At 40.8% G+C, this 12,552-nt stretch overlaps 1 protein-coding gene across 14 annotated transcripts in view; it reads right to left on the reverse strand.

Annotated features, from left to right (window-relative positions):
* The window catches only part of BRSK2 (BR serine/threonine kinase 2), a 325,812-nt gene that overhangs the window by 97,493 nt on the left and 215,767 nt on the right, over positions 1-12,552 (reverse strand). For all 14 annotated transcript variants that reach the window (XM_061463119.1, XM_061463126.1, XM_061463122.1 and 11 more), the window contains one exon: positions 12,131-12,216. In XM_061463119.1, coding sequence (XP_061319103.1) covers positions 12,131-12,216 — 86 coding nt within the window. The remainder of the gene's footprint in view (positions 1-12,130; positions 12,217-12,552) is intronic.

The following is a 12,552-nucleotide window of genomic DNA, read 5'->3' on the forward strand; positions in this document are numbered from 1 at the left end:
AGCTCCCAACCAGTACAAGGAGAGTGCTGACTAATAAAAGTGCAGCAGAGAATGCAGTTAGAAATGGACATTAACATTGTGTTGCCAGCTAAGTAAGTAGTACAAAAAGCACAAAAAAAGTGGACAACAAACTGGAATTATAAACTTTTGGGAATTAAAATGGCATTTTCTGCAACTTCTATCAAAACAAACAGTTATAAGAAATATGACAATACTGACCTTTTTTTTTTTTTCTTCATTAAAAGGAGTAAGAAAAAAAGAAAATTCTTGACTTGAAAATCACATTTGGAATAGGTGCGTTATCTTCTCTCCAAGAAGAGATGAGTAGATACCAGACTGTCTACTGAGTACACCTTGGTAATTTGGAGATCTCCATTTATCTGCATTACATTTTTTTGAGCAAGACATTGAACTGCTTAGAAGAAAGCTGACATGCACTAGCCATGGGCAATGGGGTGTTCACATTTTCAAGTTCAAATCCTTACTTTTCAAGCCTTGGCTAATAGTCTGGTTAGAGGGTTTGCTCTATAATTCATTCTTCCTCTCATACTAGAGACAGATCTGGCTAACTATCCCGTATGGCAGACCCAAGACTGGCACAGAATCAATCCTAAATTTCTCCTTGACAGCTCCCTCTTTCACTGAAGCTGGATACAGCAGTGCATCTTGCTCCCTAAAATTCAAACTGCTAGCTGTTTTCTTTTTCTATGAGGTATTTTACAAAGATGACTGCAGTTACAGGCATACAGAACACCCTCCACACTGGTTTCAAATGCACAGTTTTGGAAAATCACAGACCCAGCATTTCTGTCACCCACAGCAGGAACTACAAAGCAATTTATTTTCATCAACTTCATCTTATTAAAAACACTCAACAAAAATGCACTGACACGTTGTATGAAAAATAAAACAAATTGAAAGACAGGGAGCATTTACAAGGTTATTCATTTTTGCTTGCCACCTAGAAGCACCAGATATAATAATGGAAATGAACAGGGGAGAACATTTGAAAAAGATTTGTGTCTCTGACAAGTCAAGGGACAGAGAGAAGCACAGCAACGTATTCTGATATGACAAAAGCCCCCAGCGTGACAGGAGTGAGAAGGTCAACAAACATATTCCCCAGGGGTAACGTGCAAGAAATAAATGCTGCAGGGATCATGCCACAAGTACTACATGGTTATGCTGCAGCTAGGATTTCTGAATTTGGATTTACAGCTGGTCACCCACCAACCCTATTCCCTCCAGTATGATGCAGGGGTCTTTTAGGATAGCCCCCAACTAGGAGATTTTTGGTAAAACAAGGGCATAATTCAGCACCTGCCTCCATCTCTGTGCAAGCCAATGCTTTGCTGGCGCATTACATGGCACAGTGGTAGTACACATGTTATTTCCAAACAGGCCAACAAGAAGGGTTTAAAAATTTCCAAGTGTTGCATCAGTTCTGTCACTGTATGGCTTACACAATCCCCTGTAAATGCTGTATACTTGTATCTATCCATCTGTCTGTGTGTATGTGTGTGTGTGTGAGTGCCTGAATGACTCCATAAAGGAAGAGAACACGCATTCTGAAAAGCTAATCAGGAAAAGCAAATAAAGAGCATTATTCCAGAGGCTAGAAAATAAGATATACAGAAGCCACGTACTTCCTGAATCTGTGGCACAGAAGAGAATTCTGATCTCCTGAGTCCACATAAGCATCTAAAATCCTTTACTTTAGCAAAGCCCTATAGGACTGGAAATATGCCAGTACCAGCTCTTGGAGGATCCGTGAGAAAGTAAATAACACATAGCCTGTAGGGTAGAAAACCATTAAGCGGTGTTACCTCAAGTTTCCCCTTCCCTTTTATCTTCCTCAGATATGACAGGTTCTCACCTCACCCTGGTACTACTTTTCCCATTTATTCTAAGCAAGTGAGCAAATTCTAGAAATCACAGACCAATAAGCAGAACTAGTCTCCTATTACATTTGGAGATGAAAGTAACTTACTGGTGAATGAAGCTTTTTTTTTTAAAACCCTGTCTACTTAAGATTGACAGCATCAGTCTTCCCACTGTAAAAATGTAGGAAACCCTGCCCTGTAATAGTCATTGCAAGGAGGTTCAAGGAAAGGAAAGACCCAGCCTCTGGCTGGCAGCATGCACACTACCTGCAATACAGAGAGGAGCTATATTAGGACAAAAGGCTCTGTAAGAGCACTTAGCTCTCACATCTTGGAAGCTGTGGATACACACCAGATCTTACAATCATCACATTTCACATGAGAGAAGTGTTGCAAGTATTAACCTCCTGATCTTTACTGATAGGCATATGTGAAGCAAAGTGATTTGCCCAGTAAATCAATATCAGAGCTGGGATTAGCACCTGTGGCCCCTTGCACATTCTACACCATGCTGTCCCCACCACCAATTTCCTCTCTGCCTGCTAGGGCAACTGGGAAAGCAAGAAAACATCAGGCTTCTGTAACTCAGTATGAAGCCAAGTGCAAGTGGTGTTAAAAATGAATTCTTCATTACTTGTTTTCCTCACTAGATACATACTTTAAGAAGTTGCAAAAATCGTTCAGGCCATTACTTGCTTTCATAAAGGCACCAAAGCCCATGTCTTGTGTGATATCTCATGTCCCTGCTATAAGCCAAGACATGAAACTAAAATTCTCTGGTTAAGTTTCAGAGCTTGAAGTAGACAAGACTTTGGTCTTTAAGAAGTCATATGCTTAACAGAAGAATAACTTCATCTTGTGTTGAAGGAGCACAGAGATTGTGTGCAGCACCATCCTATCTATTCCCTTTGCCACTTTTCCATCTGCATCTCATCATTACTATCTCCCCAGAAAAAAAAAAAAAAAATTAAAAAATATATAAAATAAATATGTAATAAAAAAGCTCTAATAAGTTCCTAACCTCAAATGACCCACTACGTACCCTATCAGAGATGTGCATGAAGCTTATGAAAGCAAGCTTAGAATAATCCTAAACTCTTTTCTTTCTCTTTATTTTTTTTTTCCATTTTATTTTCTCTTTCAGGATCCAAACCAATAAAGAAGTAATAATGAAAACTAAGCAATATGGCAAAGGAGGGATGATTCCTGCATGTGAAAGAAAGGAGTAGCCAAGAGGAATGTGGAGAAATGTGGTCTTAAAACACCTTTGTGCCACTCAGATTCTGACTATACCAGGAACCAGCACAGAATCCAGAGCCCTCTAATGCTCAGTAGCTTCCCCATAGTGGACTGTGGCTTGTTCTGTAGCTTAGACTGGAAATGTAACAAAAAAGCACTGTGCCTCTCTTCCTCATTATTCCAACTTGCCTATATTCTGGGGATCACAAGATGTGACAGCCCATCAATTTCATATCATTCCTTTATCCTTCAAGTCATTTCAGTCTTTTTTCAAGAGTCTACTGCATGTCAGTAGAACCCCTGTAAACACAGAGGGTGGTCCAATTCCCCCTATATCAAGAAATATCTGATGATCAGCAATTTTGTCTGTATTCACCCTGTCTTTTGATTGTATCCAAATACACTAACTGATTGACAGGGCTGTGAAGATTTATGATGCCACTACCAGAAGTTAAAAAAAAAAGCTGTGACTTTTTCCTCAAAACACACACAAAACCCTTGCAACATTTAGACACTCAGATAAAAAAATCAGTAGTTTTCTTCCTTTTCTCCTGAATAAATGCATTGTTTTTCACTCTAACGTCTTTGGTTGTCCTACCATCAGCTCAAACACAATAAGTCTAAACCAGAACTCTTAGCCTCTCCACTCGATTCCACTTTTTCCTTTTCTACCCCTAAGGACAACACTGCTTGTTTGATTATGATCCAGGTTTGTATTGTGGGTTTTCCTAACCACTCACACGGCTAAAATTTCATGCCTAAGTTTAGCTAGATATCTTTTATCTAAAGTAATCCACCACAGTCTCTTTCACTTTGATAAACACATTTTTGCTCCAGTGCTGGCAACTCAAAGTAGATCTCAGATCACCACTGCAATACAATTTTCTTAGCTTCTACCTTAACCATTCCTTCCACGCCCCCACTGTCTCCTTTCTATTTATACTATATCTAACATGAACTAGCTGCCTTAATTTCTAGATACCTTGAGGGCCCTTCTGTAACCAACCCAGGAACTCTTCTTTGGCCTTTAAAGTTGGCTTCTGTCTCTGACCAGTCTCCCAAGTCAGGTTCCACCATTCACTTGTTAAATATCCAGGCAAACAAATCTGTGCTCCCCCAACACTCCTCCTCCCCCTCCCCGCCATACTTGGAAGAGCATCACTGCTAGTGACAGAACTACAGCATAATTTTTCTTCAGCTTCTGCCTGAAGACTGTTCTCTGCTGTGATGCTTGACAACAGCTTGGACTTCCCCATCACTGGGTTTCCAACAGTTGCTTTCTGGTTTGGGTTGTAAACCGACTAGGGCATAGACCCTGCTTCTGTACCACTCTTGTCAAGTGCCAGCACAGCAAGGTCTTCTCCATGACCAGATTGCCTTTGTGCTACAATACTATGAAGATATCACTTAAAACAGCAAAAAGACACTTTTGGTGATGATTTCCCCTTCCTGTCTGGGGGACTATGCTACAGCTTATTAAAGGGTGCCTTTGCCCAAGCCCTAGAAAGCTTAGAGGAATAATTCACAGAGCTCTCATTAAGGCATGGCAGCTACATGCAACCTCCAAATCAGGACTGTAACAAAAGTAACAGGATGGCTCTGAGCAATACCTAGGAAAATACTGTTTAAGAAAGACTAGCTGGCACAGACAACACCAGGAGCATGCATTATCAAATATTTATGGAAAATAAGAACCTCCCCCCAAAATAAAAAATCAAGAAAAAAACCCAAACAGACACACCGGTTATGATCTGTTAAGAACAAGAAACTGTCTTTCAGTCATTAGCAAGAATGGTGTGAAATACTAAAGTTCTTGCTAGATGGGATTGCCCACAGCAGCCCATCACTATACATTCTAGTGTGGGTATGCAGCCCCTGTTTTCTCAGCCTTATAGATGAAGACCGTTCATGAGACATTCACAGCTACACAAATTAGATCCTCTGGGGCCATAAAAATGTATTTATTACTATAAAAACATTTAGTGGATAGAGATCTTTAGATGAGTTTATACTGAAACATAAAGTATTTCAGGTAAGTATTATAAATAAAAAATAAGGGTAACAAGAAATGCTCTCTGGTGCTCTAGGAATGGTAGTCAATTCATACAGCTTGTTTTGGAATTGCTTTCTATCAAGGAACCAGTTAATAATCCATATTTTACCTTACTTAAACCTAAACAAGTAGGCTGGCTTTCTACATAAGTCTGAGTGTACCACTGGTACCATCACACACTGCTGGGTGATATTCTAGGGATTTTACTATGCCAGACTGGATATTCATGTAGCACTGGCTAGCTTTTAAGATGCACAACTTCAGGTTCCAGCAAGATGTAAAACTCTGGTGCAATTATATAGAAAGAGATACACACAAAGACAAGAAAAATCAGGAGAATTCTTGCTTGCTTCCTCTGTGCTCAAAGTTTACTGTTTTGTGATGCCTACAGGTGAGACATTTCATGCCACAAGACTTGGGGCAGCCATTTGTGCCTGCCACCAGTCTTGCTGAACTCTGAACCATCTCACACTAACCTATGATCCCCAGCAGATCATACATGAGAAACTAGCTACTCCTTTTGACCAATTCAGCAAATAGCTAGAAAACGCATTACATTTCAAAGCTCTGGCGAATCAGCAAGGGAAATGTCTGGAACAGCAGACTGCCAAAATAAAGCCTCCAGAAGAAAAAAGTCCTGGCCATTCCACTTCCGTGCTACCACCCTATTTACAAAATGTCCTTCCATATATATCTATGAAGGCACATACATGTAGTAGGTGGAGGTTAAAAGCTGCCCAGCACTGACTGACATGTTGTAGTTCTGTGATGGTTTTTTCACTGCACTGTTTTCTATTGATTAAATAATCTCTATCAGATATTAAGCCCCTCGTTATCGGTGCAGCCTATAAATTATTCATAAGTTATATAAATTCTTGTGGCGGGCATGAATTTTTAAACCTTAATTTGGCACCAGGCCAGAAACTCTATTTATTTATTTATTTATTAGTTTTCCTTGCCTGCGAGAAAGTGTGCATGTGTTAGATTTTTCTTTCCCAAAAGACAATTTTAACTCTAGTCTCCATTGTTTGAATGGAGATTGTATTTGATTGCTTATTATGTTTGGACATGAACAGGTTGGGGATTTGGGGAAAAGCAAGGTAGCAAGAGATCATGCTGTTGTACTCTGTACCTTTGATTTATTGAGGATGAAAGGTGTTTTGAGCAGTGTCTTCACGGTGTGTAGTCATGAATGCCACGGTGCTACAACAGCCATCCTACTTGGGCACATGATATGGAATGAACCCAGCCAGAGGGATCCTCAGTACAGGACATGCAGAGCTGAGACAAAGCCTATTAGCTCACTGCTGCAATTCTGCTAGTGACCATGTATTTTTGGGTTTTATTCTTCAGAGCTAAGTGGCCTTTCCTTTAGCAACTAGGGCCCAGGCACACAGCACTGCCTACTGAAGGCTGAAAGAGAAATATACTGTGGCTCTGGAGCTACATCTCCCCTTTGCCTATGCTCACATCACAGAACTGCCCTATGGGCCTGTTTTCTCCCAAGACCAGCATCATGGCCTGGATGGCATGCAAGTGCACATGTCAGGCAGTGAGCAGAAGATATAGTCAGGCTTTTGTGTAGGGCTTATTAAGATGGTGTTGCACAGGGAGTAGTATTACTCATCACCACCACCTCTGTGCAAGCCCTCCTTTGTGCCAGACTGGCATCCCTCCTGCAAGCGGCGACACCTGTCCTTGGTGCAGCATCCCATCCCCTTCTGCTGGCCTCTAGCCAGCTCCTTGTCTCCAGTACCATCCTGTACTCGAATCCTCATGTGTGCTAGCCCCACTCCTACAGCTCACTGGCTTCCCTTCTGCTGCACACACTTGCAAGTCATGACAGTACTAAACCAAGTCAACAGCAGTCAAAAAGGGGCCAAAGTAGCTGATTATTTCTCTTCATTCTCATCAAGGCTCAGGTGGAACATCATTTTGGTTTTCAATCCTATTCTATTTTCTTTTCCTGTATCCACAACATCTAACACCCCATAAGCACACAACCAAGAAGCATACCTACTATGAAAGTAACTTTCAGCACTGAGCTCTTTCTGAACCCTCCTTCTGCCTTCAGACAGGTTTCCCCACAGATGGATCAAATGTCAAAGTCCTGGGACACCAACAACAGAATATAATCACAGAATTATAGAATCATAGAATAGTTAGGGTTGGAAAGGACCTTCAGATCATCTAGTTCCAACCCCCCTGCCATGGGCAGGGACACCCCACACTAAACCACGTCACCCAAGGCTCTGTCCAACCAGACCCTGAACACCGCTAGGGATGAAGCATTCACAACTTCTCTGGGCAGCCCATTCCAGTGCCTCACCACCCTTACAGTAAAGAACTTCTTCCTTATATCCAATCTAAACTTCCCCTGTTTAAGTTTTAACCAGCTACCCCTTGTCCTATCACTATAGTCCCTAAAGAAGAGTCCCTGCCCAGCATCCTTATAAGCCCCCTTCAGATACTGGAAGGCTGCTATGAGGTCTCCACACAGCCAGTATAATAACCAGTAAGAAGAACCCTTCTTTCTCTTTCTCACATCCTCTAGAACCTCACAGTTAGTTTTCAACAAAACCAAAGAGAATTACAGGAAAACTCTGCAGGAGAGGAGTGACAGCATCAATTCTTATGCAGACAACACCAGAGTTGTAAGTCTTTAACTCCTGCTGTCAGCTGATTCTGTAGAAGCCAGAAACGTGAGCTGTGTACACGCAGGAGGACATTTTAATTTTGTTATCTGGCTCATTGGGAAGCACCTTCACCTCTGAAAACAGGAGATGGTGTGTTGTGTACATTGCAATGAGGCTTGGGCACTTGACCAGTGATAGCACTGTACTACTAAATGATGAGAAAGGGACTTGGAAGAAGAGCTTATGTATGCATGGCACATTTCAGAGAAAAACAGTCTGATGTACACTTGCTCTCTCAAAACAGACTCTGGTTTAAAATGCTGGTCAAGTTGGACAACACAGACATTTAAAATTAACGCCACCACAAAATTTTAAGAATTGAAATCTTAAGTGTGAAGGTTTGAATACCAATTAATATAAATCTATACATACATATACAAATACCTGTATGATCCTACAAATAGAAATTTACACAAAAGGGGAAGGGAATTGAGAAATACTAATAACTACATCTGAAAGAAAAGGGCAGGGAGTGGTCCTAAGATGTCTTCATTCTATCTCAGTTCTACTCCCTGCCAAACCCAAGACCATTTAAACCAAAAAGATAATCAAATGAGATCAAATGGATAATGCCACCCCTTTTGGGAGTTCTGCAACAAAACTGTATCAATCAGCTTTATCCCCTTTGGAAAAGGAAGGTCCATCTCCTGTGGACTATATGATGGTATTTAAGTTGACATGCTAACAGGTCCTCTAACAATAGGAAAATTGCTTTCCTAAGATCAAAAGAAAAGCTGAATTTAATGCATAGAATGCAGTAAATATACGTATCAGAGACTGAAGAGTAAAGCATAAGATTGCTTCCTAGAAAAAATACGAGACAACCACTTCACTCATGAAGGACTAGGCTTCGTGCGTTTTCTCTTGTTTAATCCTCAACAAGTCTGCTAATGAGAACTTCCTGCTCATTCACAGTGGTAGTGTTGCTAAAAGCATACGAATTCTGTCATCATCTCTAGTTGCAACACAAACTCCATCTAGGGCCAATTCAGAAAAGATCTTTCCTATACATAGCACAGAGAAAAGAGGACCATCACCCAGGTTCACACAGTTCACTTGCAATGCAGAAACCATATGACCAAAGGAGTGTTTCCACTCCCATATGCATTACAGAACACACCAAAACTTTATCAGCTTTGTTATTGCCTTGCTCATTCTCCTAGCTCATTTACAGTTCCCTAAAATTCTCGACTGACTGAACTTGGTTAGTCAAAATAACCGGTGCACACAAATTTCGGTAGTTTATCAACCATTCCCTACTATGAACCAGCAATATCAGGTCTTAAAAAACTCTGGGCTTACCCCGTATCAGGCTACTTTTACTCATTCTTGATCTTTAAAATGGGAAAATGATTTCCCCTTCCTAGCTGTTTTGTCTATTAACATTATATGATGAGAGAGAGGGAGGCATAGATTGTTTATAGCTATTTCTGAATTATCTGTTACTGTGGACTCCCAATCTTGCTTGAAGGCAGTCAGTGTGATTATACAACCAATATGAAATGATTCAACTGTCAGTAACATTACTAGTTTAGCCAACTTAAGGCATATCTGAGGTGGTGTATCAGCACACATACGGAGAGCCACAGTGCAGCTGTATTTGCCTCAATGCAGCTAGAACTGTAGGACACAGTCTTAAAGTAACAACTCAAAACACTGGATAAAGAGCTGGAAGGCCTAGAGCTCATAGGTATCTCCATCTCTCTCCAACCATCTTGGTAGAGAAAACACCAAAACAAACAGAAAAAGACTGCTAGGCTAAGACACATATACTAATAGATTTTATTATTATTTTTTAAAACTCATTCCAGTGTTAAATAAACTGTGGAAAAAGTATTTGATTCATGGTTGTATTAGGAGTCTACTCAACCAAAGCCCCTTGTCACAAATTAAATCACAAACCAAAAGTCAAACATGATTTGTGAAATTAACATTTATTGAGGAAATACTCCCCAGCGCTGCATCGTGATTAGTCTCTGGCTTCTGAAATATCACCCATAATTCATGAGCTCTTCTGAAACACTGCCACTGCTGCTGAGATGGCATGGGTGATGGAAAGGTGCCACCACCAGAGAGTAATCCTTTTTTGATGCTGGTGAGAACTAGAGGGGTATTATTTGGGAAAGTATATGCATACACAGTTCTCAGCCCACACACACTTGTAATGCTTCGCCCCTCTACAGGCTCCACCTCTTAGATTTATCCAAGGCTACGTCTGTTTCTAATTTTGAACACAGAGGCTTGGCAGAAGCTCTGCATTGTGCCCTTTCTTTAAAACAGTGACTAATGAAATGAAATTAACAGCTATTGGCTCTTTCACAAAGCCAGTGTTTTTCAGCAGAAGGCTTCAGTGCCTTTGTGGACAGCTCAATCTTACAGGCAGAGGAGCAACAGCACAAAGAAGACTTAGTGATTGTTAAAGGCTAAATGGTCATTGGCAAAGCATACTTCAGAACCCATCATTTTTTAGAAGCCAGGATATATAGATACAGCTTAAAGATATGGGATACTTCCCTTTCAAGGTGATTTTCAGCAGAAAGGTATTTTCCTGCCAAGGAATGCAGCCATTTCTCAGAAATCTTGTAACACCACCCCCACTGCTCTAAGCAGTAGATATTTTTCACATGAAGCAAAATAGCCACCAGGTTATGTGGTAAAAAAACAGCTCAACTCAGCTGCTGGCTTCACAGGCATTCAGGGCAAGAAGAAAGCTTCAGCACCTCTGTAACCCATCCTCTCACTTCAATTGATGAAAATTTCTTTTGTCTTAATGTATTCATACATTTTCTCCACCACTCAAGTATCCTACATCTACCTGGAGCACATCAGCTTTTTGCTGGGCTTATGCAAGTGTGTGTTTATGTGTGTGTATATCTAAGATTACAGACATATAAATAAACAAGGATCACAAAGAAGAATATTCCTAACCAAAAGCAAGCCTGGGGCTTGTACTAACCCCCTTTAAACCAGAATACAAATGAATGTAGTCTTATAGATGGTGCCTCTCTTTTCAGTATTAATGGAGAACTTGCTGGCTGTAAAGCCTTGCTTCCCTTTGCTACCCTCCTCTCGCATGCAGAGCAGGCTGTGCTAGATCTCAGCCTCTGTCCTTAGCTGGGGCAAACTGGGCTTAATGGTGCCATGACCATTTACACCACTGAGGATACAGCACTTGAGATGTGGGTCAGCAAATGTTTGAGCCAGCCTCCACCCAGTGCCTGCACAAGCTCACTCCGGCAATAGCATTTCACCATGGATGGCAAGCTCTTCCCCAAAGGAAAATGTGGAATCCAAAAGAAATTACTGCCTGCTCTAGAAAGCTAACCCTTGGGCACAAAGGCCTCATTCTCAGAATAGGATTTCATTGCTCCAGTAACGAGACTGGCTGAATAGTCCATGAGGGATTGTTACCTCCATTCAATACACTTTCTTTGGGTAAACAGTCATTCCTTTTTTGAGTTGTGACATTAGGGAGAGGTCACCCATGGATAGTGGTTTTTAAAAATAGTTTGTTTTCTTTTTATTACTCTCTTCTACTTGTAATAACCTGTTAAAAAGCTGAAAATAACCTGGAGTTCCCTACTGGGTTGCCCTTTTCCATTTGAAGAACATTGATTTTATTTTCCTGCTGTGGCAAGATTAATATGGCCTGTTTGTTTGACAGCAGATTCAACATATCTAGTGCCCTGTCAAGCTAAAATGACTCTGTGCATGGACAATATCCCTGTCCAGCACTGGCGATGATCTGAAAAAAAACCCCAACAACCCCTCCCGCCCTAAAAACTTATCTGTTACAGCAGAACCATCAGGAGAATTCAGCAGCCGTTAAAACCAAAAATTGTTATTGATGGGGCAAATTTAAAATACTGTTAGAGAGAACCGAGGGTTTCAATGAAAACTATCACGCAAGGGAGGTTATCCAAATTGTCCATGGTAAGACTTAGAGTTCTGTTTTAAAATGGTTCCAGATCTTACAGGGTCAAACCTTCCTGCCCTCTTGCTGTTTGACAGAAAACACAGGTGTGTTCTCTCTCCTCCATTTTAAGTAGGAAAAGAAACAGCACGTAAGTACAGAGAAGAAAACTGAGAAAAGCTAAGGAAATAAGGAGTGTTCCTTCGTCATCCAAGTATTAGGTATCACACAGACAATAGCTGAGGGCAAAGCCCTGCTCCATTCTCTCAGAAACGTCACCAAATTCCAAAACCCTCATCTCCCTCCCTCCCTTCCCCTTTCTCTGGCAAAAGCCAGGAATACCTACAAATATTTTTTATTTTCGTAAACATCATGCAGCTTTAAAACGTGGGGGTGTTCTATCAACTTCAGGATGGCTATTTCCCTCTCCACCTGGAAGAAACAAAAAGAAATAGAATATTAGTAGCTTGGTCTTAGAATACATTAGATATTGTCACACATTTTCTTCTCATTTACCATTTTCCACTCCTTTTTATGCAGAGGATACGGCAACTTATAGCAATATATCTTACTTAGCACTCATATAATTTAAGAAAAATTCAATTTATTCAGCCTCAGCACTCCCTGCCCTGCAGAACGGAAAACAAACAAAATTTCAAGGTTGAAAGAAAGTCCCAAAATCTACCAAAGGGAATTAGCTGTAAGAGTTATAGGAGCATTAAAGGCTCTTCCTCCCTCACAACCCAAACCCAGTGACATATTCTCAAA

This window comes from Pezoporus flaviventris, unplaced genomic scaffold (genome assembly GCF_033815535.1).
Source record: "Pezoporus flaviventris isolate CSIRO_AGI_PZ_B2104156 unplaced genomic scaffold, CSIRO_AGI_Pfla_v1 ptg000036l, whole genome shotgun sequence".
Classification (NCBI taxonomy): domain Eukaryota; kingdom Metazoa; phylum Chordata; class Aves; order Psittaciformes; family Psittacidae; genus Pezoporus; species Pezoporus flaviventris.